The 22,200-nt window shown below is 40.0% G+C and overlaps 1 protein-coding gene across 1 annotated transcript in view; it reads left to right on the forward strand.

Annotated features, from left to right (window-relative positions):
- The first annotated feature begins 1,474 nt into the window (after positions 1-1,474).
- Positions 1,475-22,200, forward strand: part of LOC106955254 (beta-adrenergic receptor kinase 2) — a 28,488-nt gene continuing 7,762 nt past the window's right edge. The window contains exons 1-13 of the mRNA XM_015045341.1: positions 1,475-1,560; positions 4,873-4,987; positions 5,105-5,206; positions 6,989-7,063; positions 8,303-8,364; positions 8,451-8,502; positions 10,301-10,392; positions 10,476-10,575; positions 12,901-12,979; positions 13,174-13,304; positions 14,727-14,821; positions 16,298-16,405; positions 17,827-17,893. Of these exons, the coding sequence (XP_014900827.1) occupies positions 1,475-1,560; positions 4,873-4,987; positions 5,105-5,206; positions 6,989-7,063; positions 8,303-8,364; positions 8,451-8,502; positions 10,301-10,392; positions 10,476-10,575; positions 12,901-12,979; positions 13,174-13,304; positions 14,727-14,821; positions 16,298-16,405; positions 17,827-17,893 (1,164 nt within the window). The remainder of the gene's footprint in view (positions 1,561-4,872; positions 4,988-5,104; positions 5,207-6,988; positions 7,064-8,302; positions 8,365-8,450; positions 8,503-10,300; positions 10,393-10,475; positions 10,576-12,900; positions 12,980-13,173; positions 13,305-14,726; positions 14,822-16,297; positions 16,406-17,826; positions 17,894-22,200) is intronic.

Raw genomic sequence — 22,200 nt, forward strand, 5'->3', positions numbered from 1 at the left:
CATTTTGCAATTTCGAAATGCACATAAAGATTTTTTTTTTTTTGTTGCTATTATTAAGCTCAAATAATCTTCACCCAAGACTTCTAGTTCAAGGATAAATGTATAAAGTTGTATTTCATTGAGGGTTTATGTAATGAAACAACAGTGCATAGCTAGTTGAAAGAAAGTTGTTCATTTAAAAAATATTTTAATGATCCCAAACAGAACTCTTACCCATCATATCCATGATCCATGTTTACATTTTTTTAAAATAATACTCTCAAAAGTGTGGTGTGCATTTATGCTGAGCCCCCTTTTACTACGACACCCCAGTTATTCTAGCTATAAATGTAGCTCATCTCTTCTGTGGCCTCTCAGCTCTGAGGGTGTGTGGATACTTTTGTAAAGCGCTCTATACATGGAACAAACCTAAGCTTGCATAGTAAAGCTCTTCTATTTAAATAGAGCTACTTTATTTTCAATAATCAGATTCTGTAGCTGCACAATATTCGATAATCTTGCAATAATGTTGCTAATTATTGTGATGGTAATATCAGTAACAATATGTCTGTTTTCTTCTTTCCACTCTCATCTGTGCTTCCATCACTGACTGACCTTTAGTCATTTGACCAGTGTCATTAGTGTCCAGTGTGAACATCTGCTGCTGCAAGACTCTGTCCAAGTGACTAAATATTACATTAGCATGGATAAATTAAGTTCATAACATCTGGAATATGTGAAGTCACCATATGACATTATTACTTTATGTTGCCATTTATTAAGCTGTTTAATGTTCTGTTAGTGAGGATGTGTGTGTCTTAAAGCTGCAGTCATCTCATCTTTTTCTGCTTCTGATGTCCTTTGAAAAACTCATTTGGCATTTTGCCATTACAAATGTACGCACGACTTTGACAATATTCTGTTATTGTCAACAAAATACAATTTTGCCATTGTGGTGTTTTTATTAAATGAGAAACATAATTACAGTCACAGATGAATAGGTCTGGTGATGCGATAAAGCATTAAAAAACATGCCACACCATGTTTTTGGCGTGTTTCCATAAAGCAAATTTGTTTTCAAAATGTCAAATTGTGCAATTACTTGGTCAGTGGAAACGCAGCTATTGTCTGGACAGCAGCCCTAAATTCTGTTTAATCCACAAACTGTTTCCATCCAGTTGTCATGTGGATTTTAAGCAAATTTTGTGTGTGTGTGTGTGTGTGTGTGTGTGTGTGTGTGTGTGGGTGTGGCGGGGGGGGGGATGAATTGTTTTTATCTACTGGCTTTGTGAATCAACCAGGCTACGCAAAGCCTAATTTCATCAGGTGTTGACGACTTTAATACATGACTGTATTAAAGAGATGCAGAGGTTTCAAGCTAGCATAGACCACACTTCACATAAATTGGAAAACGTTCTCACCTCTAAGCTGAAGGGTTGGACTTAGAAATTCCTTTGAGTTTCATGCATCTTGTGAGGCACAGAGCCACCAGTGGATGGGAGCAATCCTCTGCCACCATCCCAGCCTGGAGTGCCTTGAGCTGGGCCACTGTAAGCCACAGTTCTCCCCTCCGTGCAGGAGGTATGGACTTTGAAATGTTCTGATTTTTGCGCCTCCAGTAAGGCAGAGCTACCAGTGTATGGAAGAATTTGCTATGTGATATTTTTTTTTGACAAATGTATTTCTATGAACCAGATAAAAAAAATAAAACTAACTAAAAACAGAAGAGTCAAAACTATTGTTTCTGAAAAAGAAAATAATATATTTCCTGAAAGGAATCCCAGGAATTATGGGCAAGGTTAAGTCTCCATCCAGGTCAGGATTGGTGTAAACAGTGGATCCCATTAACAGTCTAATTTTGCTAATACCTGGCTCTAATCGGATGAAGCCACAGGGGGACTGAGTACAGGAACACTGGGGGCGTCTGCTTTAGCTACAGCCAAGATTAAAGGTTCACCTTTGGATCTCCTGCTTTTTCATGTCAGAGCTTTCTGGAATAGATAGAAAATGTAAACTCGGGTATATACCAGCTGGGGAATGTTGAACCATCTTCTATAAATAGGAAACACTCAGCCAAAATGTGGAAATATGACCAACACATGACTGTTGAGCAATCTCTGGCAGCAGTAATGCCTGGTAAAGAGTTTCTATATGACCTTTTTAGTCTCTGACAAGGTCGATGAACTTTGGCCTGATTTTATTCACCAAGTTATGTTGGTTTATCAAGTATTCTAGGTGTGGTTTCTTAATGTTCCACTTCGCAAATTACTGTTGAGATGTATACCTTCTCTTTTTGTTCTTTCTTTCCATCAACAATGTTCCATACACCGTCATACGAAACTCTTCTGAAGTTTTGGATCTACAGTGATTTATGCATGGCTTACCTACAAAATTGTTTAATTGAAGTATTTTATGCTTTATTCATTGCTGAACAGGAAATAAATTCTCAATTAAGCCTTCAAAGATTGTAGTTTTTCTATAGTGTTTTATTTTTTGGTTTGCTAGTTCTCTTGAGATGACGTTTTGTCCCACAGCCCTGGGTTAGAAACTGGCTGCATCTCGGGCTTCGGGATGCAGTGAGAATCAGGTGGTTTGCTCAGCTCCGTGTTACATAAAAGCTGCAACATGTTGCAGTGAGCCTCTCAGTTCATTAAACCTCTCTGTTTTTATCCCTCTCCTTTCCCCCCTTTGATGTGAATCTGTATTACGACCACCGGGGGAGCTGTGAAACGTCTCGCATGCAGCTTTTAGAAAGCCGTTCGACGGCCGGCCATAATATCGGAGCGGGCCTCCTGGAGGGCGATGTGATCGTTTCGACATCTAATCTGTGTCTTCACACCATTGTTCGCACATAGACATACACACACACACACACACACACACACACACACACACACAATTACCATGGCAACAGTGGGTCTCATCTCTGTAGGCAACATGGAAGAGTTTTTCTTTCACCTCTTCAGCTCCTCGTGGCGTTTCGGTGAGGATTCAGGGATGCCCCGCGGCGACATATTGTCCTTCACCGGGACATTGGAGATATTGGCCATGTTTTTAGCTAATCTGTCTGATTTTAATAAAGAAAGCCACCTCTGTTTCACTGGATGTTTAATGACTAGATGGTAAATATCCTGGAGTTATTTCAGCTCTGATAGTTGGAGATTGTTTTAGACACATCAAGCTTTTAAGAAGGCTGGAATATAAAAATAAATTGAAATGTTCTTTTTACAAATACTAAGGTTATAAAAGTGGAAATATTGTAGGTCTGGATCAATTACTGAAGTAACTGTCAACCAATTTAGTAATTGATTAATCGTTAAATGAACGATACAGACTCAAAAAAGGCCGTTTTGCTGGAAGAGAAAGTTTAATTGAGCCAAAACTCACATTTTCCATTTAAGACATAAAAACGTGTATCTGTGTTCAACCCAGAACTCTGAAATTGGCTTTGTTTTTTTCTTCACTTGTTTCAAATTCTGTTAAAAAAAAAAAAAAAAAAATTCTATTAAGTAGCTTTTGCTATCTAATTATTAATTGGTTGATAAAAATAAATTAACACAGCAGATTTACTTTGTATTGATATGATTTACATGTATTCACATGCTGGCATATTTTAGCTGCAGATTCATCCTTTCCTACAAATAATCAATAGTTCACTAAAGAACTCTAGTTGTATTTTACACAATTAAGTGTTTTATTTAAAAAGAAATTGAATGGTTTAATGGCATCTTTTAATGTATTTCTAATATTGTTAAGAGGCTGCAGTGGTTGCAGAGTGCATTTTTTTATCAATTGATCGTCAGAATAATCAATAACTAAAATAGTTAGTTGCAGCTCTGAAATATTGTTCATGAAGTAGAATGCTTTTTTCTTCTCTTTTGTAGTTTTTTTTCTCCATTTCCTGAAATATAACTGTATAAAGTTATTTACAAATGACTGTAAAGAAAAGTCTGAACATTCTGCACATCGAGTGTGGCATGGTGAGGGCAAATGAAACTGAAACAATACAGACAACGGATTTCATTCTAGAACACTGACTGCTAATTGTTCCGTAATGACCGTGAATGCAGCATTTGTTTGAACTGACGGTAAGCATACCAGTGAGGCCAGAGGCAGAAACAGGCTGCTTCCTTCCTTTGTGTTTCTTAGGCTGCAGCTTGGTTCACAGATTCTGTGAGCTGCTGTTTGTTCTGACTGAGGATCATGCATCCTGCCTGTGTATGTATTAATATATGTTAGTATGTTTGGGAGAAGGATTTCTACCAGTGCATGCTTCCTGTGCAGCCTAGAGAAATGGAGAACTTGATTCAAGTGTCTTCATGAAACAATCCGTTAGCCAGCAGCTATCCACCCATCTGACCTGTTCGTTGTCCGTCTGTCCGTCTGTGACTTTAGTGTAAACATTGTCATAATCACTCAGAGTATGCTTTCCAATGTCTTATTTACTTGAACAATCTGAGAAGTCCTCCCCCCTCCAATTATTTCATTTTATTTAATTTTTTTTGTGAAGTGGGTTCAGAGGTAGTGAGACTTTGGCCATTTGTAGACTCTGATCTCAAATGCAACATAGAAACATTACAGCTTGGTCATATCTATGCTAGATCTTTCATACATAGAAGTTTGCAGTGATTCTCTAACGTCTCTTTTTCCCCAAATTAAACACATTTCTTAAAACGGAGCATATTTCATGTTACTGTGGGAAACAAAAGTAACTGTTTTAACACCAAATTAAAAGATGGTGGTTTAAAGGGATCATGATTTTATTAGTTATATATATGAATTGTTTTGGACGGTCACTCAGGAATCACTTTACTGTTATACGGAAAGCTGTTATGTTATTTAGTGATGATAATATTAGGAACAGTTCTATCAGTTGTATCAGTGAACACGTAGTTCTTTTTCTCACCACTTTGTGTCTTTTGTTTTTTTCCCAGGCTTCCTGCTGTTTAAAGATTTCTGTATGAACGAGATCGACGAGGCTGTGCCTCAGCTCAAGTTCTACGAAGAAGTAAGTCGGAAGTGTGTGTGTGTGTGTGTGTGGGTGGCATTAGGCCTCTATAATCCAGCTCAGCCACATATGGCCCCCCCAGAAGCCCTGTGAATCTGAGTCCCGTTTCTGTTTCAGATCAAGGAGTACGAGAAGCTGGACTCTGAGGACGAGCGTCTGAGCCGCAGCCGGCAGATTTATGACGTCAACATCATGAAGGAGCTGCTGTCCTGTTCACATGTGAGAATACACAGAGAGGACGCCTGCTGTCGGTCAGGCGGCCTCCAGCATGCTGCTGACTTCAAGTGAAAGCAGAAAATGAATCATTTCTGTCGGGGGATTTATTCAGCTCCTTTAATCAAATGGAATGATTCATTAACTCAGATCAGGTTCCATGTTGCTGCTGTTATGTGTTTTTAAATGGCATATCTTGCTGTGAAAGTTCTGAACCAGACCATTCTGTATGCAACTTGCCAAGGTCAGTCTTTCTGGTTAAAATCCTCCCATTTGAAGCACATGCTACCAAAGACTAAATTCACACAGCAAGCGAATGCGACTCAAATCTGATGTTTTATTTTATTTTATTTTTTCTCCCAAAATGTGGCCTGTGTCTGACTTTTTCATGGCGCTCTGAATGACCGAGTTCTGACCTTTTCACCTCCCAAAAAATCTGATTTGTGCCACATGCATATGTGGAACTAAATCAGATGAGCTTTCGAGAGTGTTCAAAGTCTGAACACTGCATTTTATCTGACCTTTACGTCACTGACATGAGAAATGCATCACAAATCTGCACCAGAAGAAGTCAGACTATGTAAATCTGGACGTAAACAAAGGCTTGTGAAAAAAGTCACAGTAATCGCAATCTCACCACTCTTAGTTTTGGCTACACATCCAGATGCTTGGTTGTTTTTAACATGAATGACCTGTTTGTCATGTGTTTTTACTTTACCAGGCAGCTAAACAAAAAGACTGCTATTTAAAATACCACAATTAATCAAATGACCTAATGTATAAACTTAAAAAAAAAAAAAAAAGAATTTAATGCATTACATTTAAAAACCTCCTTTTTTTGGTTGATAGTGACTTTTCATTTTGCAGAAAAGTCTTGTCTGTTTGCCCAGCTGCATGAAGGGGAATCAGTTGATTTTGCAAATGTCCCTGTCAGGATGCAGGTGTGTAAATACTTCCATACTCATCTTGTGTCAGCTAGGCCAAACAATTAAAAAAAACGCTGATGTCGCTACACGAAGCACTAAAACCGGATTAAACGGGACACCGGCATCCGTCGAGTTCGCCTCTTTTTTTATTGGCTGTAGATTTTATCCAGAATCATCCTAACTGGTAGGCGGTGCTGGGAAGAACACCTTTAACACAAATCCAGCTGCTGCTTCATTTTCCCCTCTGGCTGTGTGTCTGAGATAGCAGCTTCACCTGAATGGATGCTTCGCTTTGCTGATCCCAGTTCAGTTCACAGCTTGCAGTTTTTTACAGTTTTTCCTAATTTAATGTTTCTAGATTAGTCAACACAAATTTGCAGACACAAAATATACATCTTGCAAAAAGTCCCGAACTCTTAAAAACTCTGTGTGCTACAATCAGAAACTTCAATGCGCATTTAAGCAGAGTTTATGCTGTAGAACAAAGTAGCACATAACTAAAGTGGATAACTAATATTAATAATAATACATTTGATTTATAATGCCTTTCTCATCTTGAGATTTCAGAGTTAAAAACAAAACAAGCATTCAGTATTGATAAAAAATACAAGTATCTAAGAAAGTAAACCAAACATTTTTGCAAAAAAGAAACATCTTAAGACCTTTTTGAGTCATAATTATTTTGATGTGATAACTTTAAACTTAAACGGCCCACATACACCCAGCTACCTCTGGAGCCTCCCAGCAGCAGCAGCAGCATGTTGACCCATGGGACAGCCTTCTTGCACAGAGGAAGCAGAACTGAAACTACTGTTCACATTGCATCTTTAATCACCCCGTGTTTTTTTTTTTTTTTTTGCAGCCATTTTCCAAGAAGGCAGTGGACCATGTGCAGAGTCATCTGGCAAAGAAAATGGTCCCCCCAACTCTCTTCCAGGTAAAACGCACTCCCAGCACATGGGAGGGCCTTTTTACACCAAACAGGAAGCAGATTATCTAAAATCAGCTTTTCAAAATAGATGTGAAACTTTTGCTTTCACAGTTTTGCTCAGATACTTAGCAAAGTATGAATCCGGTCAGGAAAGAGAGACTGCTGTCTCTAGACATGGTGGAAGTTATGTCATGCTGTGGGTCAGTTTGCCATGTTGTAAATGGACTTTTTGAGCTTTATAACATATCATAATGTTATTCCTTCATCAAAAACATATCTGGAGTGTTGCCTTGATTCTTTCACGCATGTTTGAGGAATCCTTGAATCAATAAACTAATATAGCAGTGTCTGATGGTGTGCAACAGACTTTGCTTGTCTTTTACTTTCTTTAACATGTCCTGTTTGACAATATGGCTTTGGGTTTATTTCATTTGTAATGGACACAGAGACGGAAAATAAAGGGAGAGAGGAGGGGAAAAAGGTTTAATGGCAAAGGAGGTAGAAGTAGTAGAGAAAGAAAGCTAAAGAAAAAACACCCAAGAAGTTTACTTCTACACCTGCAGAACAAGAAAAAAACTGAGAAACCATAGCAACAAACAAGCACACTCCTTTCATCTGTTTTAACTTTTCTCAGTCAGAAGAGTTTTCCATTTCCTCCAGTTCCTAAAAAGTCCTTGTAGCTGTATATTAGAAACCGTCTCATTAATGTCTTCACTGTAAGCTGCTACAGTACACACCTCACTGTGTTTCCTCTCTATCTGCCAACCTCTGATACTCTCCTCACTGAATTAATGCTATCCATCCAGATTAAGTCTCATATTTTATAGTTATACATGCCTTACTCTTAAGTATCCGTTGTTGGAAGGAAAGGCCCAGCAGAGTAAGTCCAGAACAAGCCAGACAAAAGTTGGCCTGCATCTTGGTAAATCGAATCACTCTTTTCCTCTTTTAGCCCACCGCCTGGCTATTAGTCTGTTTACTCACTTATCCCCTGTGACTCATTGCAACTCCAAAATACGCCATGCATATGCCAGTATTTCCCGTGTTATTACTCAATATTTAAATCGTACATTCAGCTGGAACTGTTGACCGTTTATTAAAACAGATGCTTGAAAAATGTAACTGTTTTTCTCTTTGGTCTTGTGAGCAAAAACTAGAAACTCTGACATGAGCTGCGTGTCCATGTCAGAAGTGAATGTTTCTCATAAGGCTTCTGAGCTGAGCCTCTTTCTGTCTCTGCTGCAGCCATACATAGTGGAGATCTGTGACAGCTTGAGAGGGAACATCTTCCAGAAGTTCATTGAAAGGTGAGCCGGTGAACGTGTGGAAACACAGCCATGGCTCTCACTGCTGGCACGGTCCCATTTTAACCCTGTTTCTGTTCTGACCTCAGTGACAAGTTCACTCGGTTTTGCCAGTGGAAGAACGTGGAACTCAACATCCATGTGAGTACGAGATTGTGACGTCCACCTCTCACACGAGGTTTGATCGAAGTAGAACCTGAAACAGTGCAATGTGAAGGCAGAGTATGTTTATGTTACAGCCACAGATTGCAGTGGCTTTCATTCAGATTTTAGGTTACGGATCAACACAAAGTCGAACATAATTACAAAGTGGAGGGAGAAATTAATTCTCAACATTTTCGGAACTAGAAATCTGAAAAGTGTGGTGTGCATTTTTTGTCATGCAGACGCTGCAGTGACAGCTGCAGGTGTCAGGTTTCCACAACTAGAGACTGAAGCGTTCATTCTTCTTCATAAACTAACTCATTATGTCTGAGCAGCTTCCCTGTCTAAGCTGAAGAAAAGCAGCCACTGCATGATGCTGCCACCGCCAAATTCACTTTATTACTCTATTCTTTTTTACTTTATGTCTTAGTCATGTATTCAGGATAAAGTAAAGGAAGCAGTATGCAAATGCAAAGCAAAAAAAAGTTGTATTGAGACCTGCATGGCTGGTTAAATAATGACATGAAATGGCAATATTTGTAATTGTATGTTCAAAAGCTCTTAAGCTGAACTTCTAAACTTATAGAAAACTTTGGTTTTTTGTCAAAGCTGTGTAGTTGCCAGAAAGCGTTTGTGGTTATGTGAAGCTCAAGCCTAAGCAGAAACTAAAAGTATAAAGCAAAAACTATGAACTCATTTCAGCTATGATTATAACATGACCCAATAATTTGTTATGAATTTATGAACTTCCTCCTAATGCATTGGTAATTCTTCCTGTTGTTTCTGCTGGGGATTCGCCAGTCTGCTTTTTTCATTTCCAATACCGATATCTGAGGTTTAGTATCAGTCGATGCCGATCCAGAAAAGCAACTCAATTGACGAAAAGCATTTCTTTTTTCTAAAACACAGACATATATGGACTAAATTACAAATTAATTTTTTAACTCTGCACCAGTGCAGCACACTTAGATTCACCAATGGCTTCACAGGTTTAATTTGTTCAGTTCGGGCTTTTAGGAATAGAACAGCCGATGTGAAACACAGAATCAGTAGGTTGACTAGTTGGTTAAACATGTAATAAACAAACTGCAACAAACCTTCTTTCAAATGGTTTAGAAAGTCCAGTTAGGATTTCTAAATAATGTAAAATAATTACTAAAGAATGATGTCGCTCAGAGCCCAAAGCATAGAATTAGCCTGAATAGATTTGATTAAAAACAATGTTGTTGTTGAGCTCGCATGTTTTCATTCATAATTTAACAGCAAAGGGGGTTTCTGAAATGAAAATGTTGCTTATTTTGTGAAAATGCATTTAGTTTTTGAATAAAGTGCAATTAAGTAACTGCAGACCTTACAATTAGCTTGATTAATAATGCTAATTGAGTCCCACCACCACTAGTAATAATTGATTCTTAGTGTTTTTTTTGACACATCCAAGCTGGAATTCCTCACTTTCCTTCATCTTAACAGAAATGAGCAAACTATCCAGAAATGGGTCTCAAGACCTGAAATTAGACTGAATAGATCTGTCCTTATAGATGGGGTAAATTGTCACCGATATCCGATCTGGAATGTTTTCAATATCAGGAGTGGTCCAGATATCAATATCTGATGGGTCCAGCTCTAGTTTCGGATTGTTTTTACTCTCCTGCAGCAAAGAAATGGTCATTATGGCTTGTTTTCAATAACACACTGGTGTCTGAAGTTTAGTTTTATATGTTCTTACAAAACATTAGAATAAAAAAAAACAAAAAAAACAAACAAAAAAAAAAAAAAGGTTGCTGTTCTCCCTCAGCTGACCATGAACGACTTCAGCGTGCATCGGATCATCGGCAGGGGCGGCTTCGGGGAGGTGTACGGCTGCAGAAAGGCCGACACGGGGAAGATGTGAGCAAAACAGCTGAAATTGTTAGAAACCCGGCCGCTTCGCCCGCTTTGTTGTAATGCTTTCGACGTTCTCTGGATTCCAGGTACGCCATGAAGTGCTTGGACAAGAAGAGGATCAAAATGAAGCAGGGCGAGACTTTGGCGCTCAACGAGAGAATCATGCTGTCGCTAGTCAGCACAGGGGTGAGTGTCGACTCCAGATGGCTTTTCTTTAAGCTTTAGTCGTTTGAAACTAATTATTGCCCCACTATCTCAAGTTCCTGTGGGTTGGTTAGGTTTTTAAACACACCCGATTCAGAGTGTTACCACCTCTCACCTGACATTTCATCTCTGATGTCCGTCAGTTGTGCGCTTTTTAACACACGTCATCTAAGTCATAATTTAACACTCCGGTTTCTCACAGACGTCCGTCCTGTGAAAAGGCTTCACACCAGCTGCTTGATGGGAGCTTTCTTATTCACAGATCTACATGTCAGAGGTTCTGACAGATGCTCAGACCACCCCAGTAGCACACAGCTGGCATCAGATTTACCCAACATGAGCAACTGTTTAAAGGGGGGAATAGTGGTTTTGTTGTACAATTCTGACCTGGTAGTAACCCTCAGTTTTGGGTCAGATGAGCTCTACTGATTAGCATTAAGTATAGGTGTGAACGCTCTTGGAAAATTAAAAATGGCGACAGCCGTCTCACACCCCTGGTGTGTGGCCAGTTTATTTTGGAGTTGTTGAACATTGTGGTCACAAACAAAACTAGAATAAACTAAGAGTCAACAGATAAATCGGTTGGCTGATAAATCGGCCCAGATTATCTTTACTTTGGGAGATTAGCTAATACTTACAAGTGAAACCAATTCACTGACCTTAGCTTCCTCCAGAAAGGTATGAAAATCAGCCAGTAACTGCATTTCAATTACAAATGTGCACAAAATGTTGTGAATATTCCACTAATGTTGAAAAGACACAATTTTGCAATTGGTTGTTTCCGTAAAATAAGAAATCCAATTAAAATCCCACAAAATACGTTTGTTAAAAAAATACTGCACCATTGTCTTCCTACTACTTCCTGTTGTCGTCTTCTTTGTCTTTTCCACCAGTAGTAACATCCAAAAATATTGTTTCCATTGCGGTTTTTTTGCGAAATACCCTAATTTCAATATAACTGAAAGACCACCTCATCCTAGAACAAAAACTTTTTATCAGAAATATCTTGTGACTTTTTAGCTAAAAAGCAATCAGTGCAGTTAATTCCAGGACATCATTCAGTTCTATAAGCTGGATTGTTATTGCTGCTGTCGAATGCAACAACAGCTAATCAGTTTTTACAGTCAGACTCTCTTGTCCGTAATAAAAAGAGTGATGCATTATGACAGTGATTGGTAATGTAACCAGCTGTACTCCCTGGTGGTAGAATGCACTCTGTGAACCTGGAAGTCTGAGCGTTGCAGCGGCAGGCTGTGTGTCCTTCTACTATCAAAACTAATATTTACAGTGAAGAATGAAACGAATCCCTTCCTGCCAAGGAGGCGTTTGATGTTTCATTGTGTTGACATCGTTTAGGCTAAACACTAAAGCTAGTGAATAGCTTTGTTTCTGCACGAGTCAGAAAATAACTTTGATTTGAAGTGTTACTGTGTTTGTTTTAATACAGTGAATAACTCAGAACAGTTATTTATTTAACCACCCAGTATGAACAGCGGTGCAGAATCAGACAGGAAGCCTGTTGGCGCCAAATCTGTACAGGTGCTGTAAGCAGCCAACCAGAACCAGCCTGTAGGAGGGTGTGAATACTTTTCTGAGCAGCTGTTCAGGGAACAATAGTCTTAAGGTTTTTGATAAATCTAATAGTCAGGGTCAAGACACTTTCAGAAAGAGCACTGAGCTGATAACACACACTCTGGCCACCTTATCTACACACAGTCTTACACTTCATTCATTCATTCATTCATTCATTCATTCATTCATTCATTCATTCATTTTCATTGATTCTAAAGGGAAATGAAATACAATGAAAAACGAAGCAAGTAAAAGGTCCCCAGATTTTCTCTTTTTACTCTGTAAGTTTACAGATTACACATATCTGCAGCTGCATTTACAATGAGAATCTGCTTCGCTGGCCGAGTGTGTGTACGTGTGTGTGTGAGTGTTGGTACACAGACTGGAACGGTAACTTTGGTTTCACTGAAGAGTACCTGGAAGATGTTTATTGTTTTTATCAGAAAGAGAGGCTGAGGGAAGCCTGAAGGTAAATGTCTAAACAGTTTGTGTCCAGGATGTGTGGGGTCTGCAGAGATGTCAGTGGTGCGTTCACTGACCTGTAAAAGTCCAGGATGGATGGAAGGTCAGTGCTGGTCTGAGTCACCATGTCTATCGCCATGGTGACTCAGACCAGTGACAGTGGGATCATCAGGAAATGAATTTGAATCAAAGATGTAACAACATCACTGAATGAAAACAAGTTTAAACTTATTGATGATGAGGATGATGATGATGTGTGTGTCTTCCTTCCAGGACTGCCCGTTCATCGTGTGTATGACGTACGCCTTCCACACCCCCGACAAGCTCTGCTTCATCCTGGACCTCATGAACGGTAGGCTGACCTCTGACTCATCATCCCAGATCAAAACTCTGAGGCTTCATCCTCAGACGGGCCGACTGGATCGCACAACCCGACTCTGGTTGATGGGCTCATTCCCTCCCTCAACAATCTTCACCCTTCAGACGATACTTAGAGCACATCGTTGTCAGTGTTATGATACACTTTGTGTGTTCCTGTGTGTTCAGGGGGCGACCTGCACTACCACCTCTCCCAGCACGGTGTGTTTAGTGAGAAAGAGATGCGGTTCTATGCTGCTGAAATCATCCTGGGCCTGGAGCACATGCACAACCGCTTCGTCGTCTACAGAGACCTCAAGGTGAGCCGCTGATCCTGAAATGCCAAAGTAGCATTTAGCGCATCGATATACGTTACCAGATAGGACAACACCGATTAGACGCTATAGCTAGTGACGGTTCTAATGTGGGATGTGAATTAATTTCACATAAATGTTCGTAAGCCTATTTTTTGCTTACTATTCTGTATATACATTTATATTTCTGTTCTTAAATTAAAGCTGAGAAAATTGCCAATAAAGTATGTATACTCCCTAGATATGAATCTAAAAACTGTTTATTTTCTGTTGAGATGCATGAAAGCAAATTTCTTTTTATATTGGACAATATAATTTTATGTAATTGCTGTAGGAGACATGGTATAAAATGTAGCAAACTATGGTTTCCTATTTAAGTGTTATGAATATCTCCAAGTTCTGTGAACAAACGAGGCAATACTTCAGTTTTTATCGTTAAAGTTTTGTAAATTACATCGGCTGCAATGCCGATGCATTGGTTGGAGTGAACTCTGACTTGGTTCAAATGCATATGTGAACACCAAGTGAACCGGAGAGTGCTCCAAAAGCAGGAGGTGCACTACAGCGCAGGGCATTCTGGGTAAATGCAACCAAAACAAACTTGTTAGAGAAATGGCACATGGCCTTTCACTAAAGACAAAAGAGAAATACTCCAATCGCTAAGCTCTGACGCCGCTCCATTTTTGTTTACATTTCATGAAGAAGGAAGTTGTGCTCAGTATTTTCTTCAGACGTTTTCATGTCATTTCTTAAAGTAGTTCATGTTGCAGTGCCCCCACATGCAAGAGGGGAGGGGGGCAGGTTGTTCCACACTGAATAACCACCTCCAAGCAGGCCACAGGGGGCGCTCTATGGGGCTGTCAGCGTTTCCCTTTACTGCCAATCAGATGTTTTAATAATTCAAATTTAGTCATTGCTCTCAGAGTTTCATTTAATTTCCAACACTGCCTGGTACATTTTTAATATCATGTTACAGGATGAACCACGACCGCTGACGTAACGCTTTTTATCTTGCCTAAATTACATTAATAGAAGGGGAAAAAAAAGTATGAATAAAGAGTGTCTGTCAGGGATCTCCCCTACCTGCTGCCACTGCATAGAGCAGAACATCGAGCTTTAACTACACCCACCCACATAAAAATCCTTGTTTTCAGCCTTTCCCCTGTTTCAGCTCTGGTTCTGTTGTTTGGACGGGTTGCCATAACAATAGCCAAGATTTTGCAGGGGTTCAGGGAACATTTTCAGAGCTTCTATAAACAGTCGAGTGCAATGCGAATACTACGTCAACGCCGAGCGCTGCAGAGCGAAACAGAGCGAAACAGAGCGAGAGAGTCACAGAAGGTAACCAGGACAGGAGGCCGTCTTCTGCTGTCTGCGTCTGCTCAGAATGTGAAGTGGTAACCTCTGCTTGTTGTCGTCCTCCGTCAGCCGGCCAACATCCTTTTGGACGAACACGGCCACGTTCGGATCTCAGACCTCGGCCTGGCCTGCGACTTCTCCAAGAAGAAGCCCCACGCTAGCGTGTAAGTGCAAGTGCCTCACACTCACAAACGTTTATTTCTCAGGAGGAAGAACGTCGATAAGAGACGTTTTATCTGTGGCTTTGTTGCTTTGGTGGTTATAAAATTGCGGCTTCACTCATTTCATAGAGCAGAGCATCAAAGATGTGACGATTCTTTAATTTTTATTGCCTGATACTGATCTCTGCTTATATTCAAGATCTCAGCAGCTAGTTTGTTTGTTTTTTCTACATGGAGGAATAATTATATATTTAAGAAAAATGTACTAAATATGGAAAATGTTTTTTTTTTTAATGTTTGACCTGACAGTTCTTTGTGATCAGGGGGATAATTTAGTCTGCTTTATTTAAGAGAAATGACCCCTAAAGATTTGAATTAAAAATGAATTGAGTGATAAAATGCAGATCATTTCACTGCTTTAAACTGGATTTGTAAACACTTCTGTCTGCTGTAAACACCACCTTCGGTTTTATAAATGCTTCTTGGAACAATGTGTACATGTCTGGTGTTCTGGCCATTTATGTTGAATTTTTATAAATCATAACTTCTGCCAGTTCAGTTTTCTTCTTTAGACAGTTAGAATACACTTGAGTTATTTTTGAACCAAAATCTGTAGTTCATTTTTGTACTTGGAATTATGATTACTTTGGTAACTTTTACACCCTCCTATTATTTTAAGAAATTAGGAACACACTGTAGTTGTGTCAACGGACATTTTTGTTTGTCAAATGTCCGGTGTGATGAGGGGAAGTGTGTTAAAATATTTTTTTTGACCACTTTTTGAACTTGGAAGATCAAATTAAGTTAACTTTAATTTACATCAAGTTAATAAAAATGTCCTAGACATAATTTTGTCTGTATTTTTGATAGAAATAAAACATTTTTTCAAACAAGTCGGAAGTGCGTTTAAGAAACAGACCACCTGTTTCCACCCACGACCTTTATTTGGAATAATTTTGGTTTTGGAGATGAGTAGACTGTGACGTCTGGTCTGCAGTGTCAGAAAGTCCAGAAATCCCAGCCAGCTTTATGAGCATCATTCACTAACAGCAACTGTTGCTTATTCGTCAGACTCATTATGAAATGCGCCTGCAGGGATGATGTGACTAATATTTTCTGGAGATAAACCGACTCCATCTTGTAATCTGCAGAAATTCAGACAGCAGCAAAAGAATCCAACATTTTTAGGAATGTGTTTTAAAGCATTGACACAAATAAAAATAAAAACAAGCTGCTGATTTCTCTACAGCATCAGTTGGACTTGCATGTATAGCAGATATCTCACTGCCATTGACGTTTCTGTTCTTGTAGAAGCAGCTAATGAGTTTAAATCATTTCCTTTCAAACCAATTTGTTGGAAATGTTTTACATCCGGTCACGTTTTTCCACTCTCCTGTTTGGTTGTCTTGCTCTGTAAATCACCAATGTGTAACTCCAACTCGCTGTGTGTGTGTGTGTGTGTGTGTGTGTGTGTCACAGTGGGACTCATGGCTACATGGCTCCAGAGGTCCTTCAGAAGGGAACGGCGTACGACAGCAGTGCAGACTGGTTCTCTTTAGGCTGCATGCTCTTCAAACTCCTCAGAGGGTAAAAAGCTCCAGCTTTCCTCGCTGCTCTCCTCTTCCTCCTCTTCTGTGCTCTCCACTCCCTCCGCATCCTGACGTCCTGTCCGCTTTGAAACCTCTTCTGGCTCTCTGTGCGAGCCTCTTTGAATCTGCTCACTTCCCCTTCTCTCTGAGTTCCTCTCACCCGCCAGCCTTCTGTTTGGTGTGTGTTTGATCTTGTTTGTGTATGAGAGCAAGTGTGTGCGTGTGTTTGATCTAGAGTGTGTAAATGCCAGAGGTCTGGTCCCAGCAGGCCGAAATCCAGGTAAAGGGTGTGTGCGTGCGGGAGGGAGGGAGGGAGGAAGAGAGAGGGAGAGAGAGAGAGGGAGAGAGAGAGGGAGGGAGAGAGAGAGAGGGAGGGAGGGAGAGAGAGAGGTGTCTTTCCACTGATGTTTGGATCCACGTCCTTAAAGAAGAAGTGTTTGTGTGTGTGACTGAGAGAGAAGCTGACTGTTTCCAGTTTGAGGGGAAAATATAAATAGTTTTTATCTACAGGACTCATTATTAGAATATGAATGTAAAGGACACAGTAAATACTTCAAACTTTGGAGTTTGCAGTAAGTAAAAGTATCTACTCCATTTTATGCTGCTTTTGCTTTTTGTCACTATTTAACATTATCAAACACATTTTAATATCAGGCATAGATAATCAAACCATGAAAAAAAAAACTATTATCCCCTGAGCTAAATCATGAACTTACTGTAATTCACCAAATTTTATGGAAAACTAACAGTTACTAAGCAATGATTACTCCACTCTTTCATTTAGCAGTAATCGTTGGCAACACAAGAAGACAATGGTTTTAAGCACAGGGTGACTCTTTTATTGCTTACATTTATGGTGATTTCAGGACTTTCACAGCTTCATCTGGACAATAAAATAAGTTGATCATTCTGTGTCGCTGCAAAAAATCCAGGGAATATACCTTTATTTTTTTGTCATAAAATACGTTTCTAAGCCATTAAAGTTGATTACAATAATTATTATGCTTCTGATTAGTCAGCAAAACAAAAGTAGTGCAACAAAAGAGAGCTGTGACAGAGTGACGGAGTGATGGTGAAGTTTTCTTCCAGGATGTGAACCGTCTCCTCCTCCGCATCCTAATTAGACTCAGTCAAATCTGGGTCACTTCAAATTACCATTTCTGAATTATTGGGCTGGAAGTTTTCTGAGTACAGTTTTAAATTTTAACTAAGGGGGCCGGAGCGTGACATGTTTTAAAAAGAAGCTGAGTTGGCGGTGTTTTTTTGTTTTTGTTTTTGTGTGCGTGTATGTGTGTGTGCGTGCAGCTGTTTTGTTCACCCTCAACCATCTTCACCCTTTCCTAGTCGCTTCCGCTCCTCCTTCCCGTTTCTACTCGTCTCCACCTGGTGACATCAGCTTCTCCTCTCTGTCGTCTTCAGGCACAGCCCCTTCAGACAGCACAAGACCAAAGACAAACATGAGATAGACCGCATGACGCTGACCATGGTAAGCTGCAGATATCCCCTCATTACACAGTAGACCTCCTCTGTGTAAACATGCTATAATGCAGAAGGTGATAAAAGTCTGTGCTCAATTCCAAATGCATGTTTTTTGTTGGACGCTTATGAACAATCGATGTGAGGAAACTCCAGGGGAGCCATAACCAGGTTGATGTTTGTCCTTCAGATAGAAATGTTTCCGTCGTCCGTCTGTGTTTCTCATGAAAGGATGGCACTCTGTCACTGGGTCAGAAGCATTTCGTCTGCCTCCATGGCAGCTGAAGTGTGCAAATATGATTTGTACAGTGACAGTGCAGGGAGAAAACAGTGGCCTAATGGCTTTGAAGTGTCTCATTATGTAACATTTCTGTTAGAACCTAGATGAAGGTTCAAACAGAAATGTGACTGATTTCCTTTTTCTATCAAGTCTTAGCATTCTGCCTCTCGTTCCAGCCACAGACATGGGAGCAGCCATTTATGGTGAAAAAGTAATACGAATTTGATTCATCATTATTGTAAATTAAAAACAAAACTGACAACATGATCGGAAATGTTATTTTTGCTTTAACATGTTAAAATGTGAAAAAGCATAAGGGTTTTATATTTTACACTTTACATTGAAAAATTTAATTGGTGATATTTACACTTTTTTTTTTTCAATTCAACACAAAGAAATACATTGAAATGATTCGTTCCCTTCTATATGCTGCTGTTTGATGCTAAAATGGCTTCCAGTGTGCTGCTGTCTGAACAGGTGTAAACACATAACAGACACACAGCAAACATCAGAGTGGCGTTCAGATCCTTCTGATGCTACGTTCAGAGATGCTCTGGGAGTTTTTGTTACATCTGAAGGTCAGTAAGTCCAACGACCCGTCCGTGGAAGAAAGAGGAAGTCTGCGGAGGGTTTGTCGTCTTTTAACAAGCTGGATTCCAGTCCCAGCCTCGCTTGCAGCTGGAACTCGTTCACTTGCAGTATGACATCATTTCCTGCCCCTTGACTACTGAGGCAGATGGGACTGAGTATTAGCTGCTCCCCATGCTCCGTTTGTATCCTCGTATGAGCCCTGTTGTTTTGGACAATGACTCAAATGTGTTTAGATTAATCTTACTCAAAGGGAGAATCTAAAATTTGTATTTTTTCCCCTGTTTTGTTATATGCCATCATCGAAATAATGAAGCAAATGTACATCAAATATGTTGATCCATGTTCTGGTTTTTATGAATTAAAGGCATAAACAGGTTCATTTTTAGCCGTGATTTAAAGGAACTCTGTGTTTTGGCTCTTCTGCAGTTTTCTGGAAGTTTGTTCCAGTTTAGTGGAGCATTAAAACTGAATGCTGCTTTTTCTGCAAATATGTTCTACCCAAAACTCCTCAAGTGGCAGTTTCAGCTTTATCTGGTTTAAGCTCAGTAAAAGGAAATTTTACACTAAGCGCTATCAAATTATTAATAAAAAAAATATCAGATCAGCCCTATTATGTATTGATGTTAAGCTAAGCAGAAGGGGCTGAGCTTCATATGTTAATGGAAGTATTCCTTATCAGCAGATGCATGTTTTGCTACAAATGATGAAGCGCTCTCTAAACGAATGCTGTTACTGCATTCTTTTGACACTGTTATTTAAGAGGAATTGAATTGTTTGTATTTTAAGGTATTTTTTATTTATCGATATATAAAAAGTGGTTAACTGGCAGAATGTGGCAGTTTTTTTTACCTGATTAATTGATCAATCGTCAGTATAGTTAATAAAATAATCGATTACTAAAATAATAGTCGCGGCTGTAGAGCCAGTTTAAAAGAATTGTGTGAAAAAAGATTTTCTGCTTTTCCATTAACCATAGAATTATGTAAATATGAATTACAAAAATAAATTTGCATAATGGAAAAACTTATTTCAAAAAACGTTTTGCTCTAGGATGAGGTGGTTTTTTGACTGTATTGAAATTAGTGTGTTGTGCAAAACTACAATGGAAACACTTTTTCACATCGCAAGTCATGTGATCAACCGGATGATATTACTGGCAGAAAACATGAAGAAGACAGGAAGTGGTAGGATGGATCATGGTGCGGATCTGTTTTTTTTTTTTTTATGACTTGATGCGTGAACTTATTCACTTGTAATTTTAATTGATATTTAGTTGAAACAGAAATTGCGTTATTGTGTTTTTTTTTACATTAATGGAATATGGACCAAGTTTTGTGCACATTTGTAATGAAAACACAGCTAATGTACAATCACTGGCCAGATTCGCTGACAGAAATCCTCAACCATCCATGACTAAAGAACAATATGCGTGTGTGTGCGCAGCCTCTCGGAGGAATATGCTGCCTGGCCTTTTTGATGTCATGGGTCACGCTCAGGATGAATGACATCCATTGAGCCCACACTGTGACATGTGTGCTCTCGCCCACCTATCCTGGCCTGCCTCCTCCTCTCCATTCACACTGAACTCTGACGAGTTGAAGCGTCGCGGCAGCTCTGCCTGCGCCAGCTGCTGCGCATCTGAAATGCAACTCATCCAACTGTCTAAGTCCGTTTGTGTTACTTGTAAGGAATGGGAAGAGGGAACTGCACCCTCTCCCTTCTCTCTAGCAGAGCAAGATCTCTAAACAGACAAAGTCTAATCTTTCATATCACAATAAATCCAGATTAGGATTGGAATCCAGCCACTTAATCTGGTTTATCCTCTAATCCTACTCTGGGTGTGTAACAGAGATGACCGGCAGTGGCTCTGTGAAAGACTGCAGTCCAGCTCTAAAAGTCCACCCTAATGCATGTTTGTGTTTATTCAGCATGATGAATGACCTGGTTGCATGAACTCAGAGGAAGCAGAGATGGATGGAGCGGGTCCCAGTCGCTGGCACCTCTGCTCTCTCAAACATCTCCATGAACCAGCAGATAAAGGCCGTCAGCAGCAGACCAACATGCTGCTGCAGATCAACTGTTGGGCTGAGGAGACAATCTGGCTCCTCATAACCAGGTTGCAGCTCAGAGCAGTGCAGAAAGAAAATAAGTGACACTTTTTGTCTGTGGGACTATGACATGTATTCTGGATTTTGTAGCTTCTTTGACATGGACAGATGTTTCTACTGGGTCGATCGGCTCAAAGAGTAGCTCTTATCTACTTCCATCAGATGTCGATGTGCCCCTAGTTGCCTACAGATCTGCTCATTGGTGTGTGACTTTGTGTGTGTGCTGACTGGAAAAAAGGCTTTTAGTGGTCAGTAGGAGTGGTCATGCAAACATACAAACAATTATTGTTTGATTTGCAACACAGATCAGACCCTCACTTTTAATTGATTCAGTAAAATATTTTATGTAGCATATTTGACCAACTCTGTTGCTCTGGAGTATGCAGTGGAGCGGAGACACCTGCAGTGAATCCAGTCTGACAGAGAGGCGGATGTAGCAACAGCGCCCGCCTCCCTGGCCTTTACCACAGCGTGGAGACGTAACTGTACAACAGCACGTTATTCAATCATCTGACTGGTTTTTAGGTTTTTAGGTTTTCCCACAGTTTAAGGCCCTCCGGCTTCCTGTGCTGTAACACTTACACATCTCTGCTGTGACACACCTGAACCAAATAATTAGGCCAATATCAGGACTTTATGCTGATGATTCAGCCCATTTATTTAGGTGCAAGGCACCAGGGATGCAGCCGTCTGTGAGGACTGGAGCTCCAGTCCGTGCTGTAGATGTGCAGTAGTATTCAGATCTGAGCAGATCGCAGAGAACAGACTGTTCTGTAATGATTCATTCTTAGCCCTTCCTGGCTGCTCTCAGCTATGTGTGGCTTTTGGGTCATAATATGTGACTGACACTGAGCTTTCTGACTCTGGACATAGTTTTGGCTCTTGGATGAGATTTAATTAGGCCCTGCTCAGATCAAAGGTTCCCCTTACCAGATACAGCAAAACCTCTCCCAAACCAACCCAACTTGATTTCTGTGTCTCACTGTTGGTCTGGTTTACTGCAAAATCTCATTTCGTAGAGATGATGGGACTGACCATTGGAGGGACCTTGGAGTCCATCAGCACACATTCAAATGAATTCCAGACTGTATTTATTTAGTTTTTCTCGCAGGAGAGGAACCTATTCATCCTCTTCTTAACCAAGAGGAACCTGGTTAGTTTTGGATGGTTTTCTTGGCTCTTCTTCCACCATCCACACTATCCACCTGATCAATGTAGGGTTACATTTCCCACTATAACCCTGAGAGTTTGGCTGCTTTCTCCTGATTCTCCTGTTGGCAGCTTTGACCACAGAAACATGAAGCTCTTTGAAGATGATCTTGTTGCCATTTCCTTTAA

Source organism: Poecilia latipinna, unplaced genomic scaffold, assembly GCF_001443285.1.
Source record: "Poecilia latipinna isolate Pla-1442-1.1 unplaced genomic scaffold, P_latipinna-1.0 Scaffold721, whole genome shotgun sequence".
Lineage (NCBI taxonomy): Eukaryota > Metazoa > Chordata > Actinopteri > Cyprinodontiformes > Poeciliidae > Poecilia > Poecilia latipinna.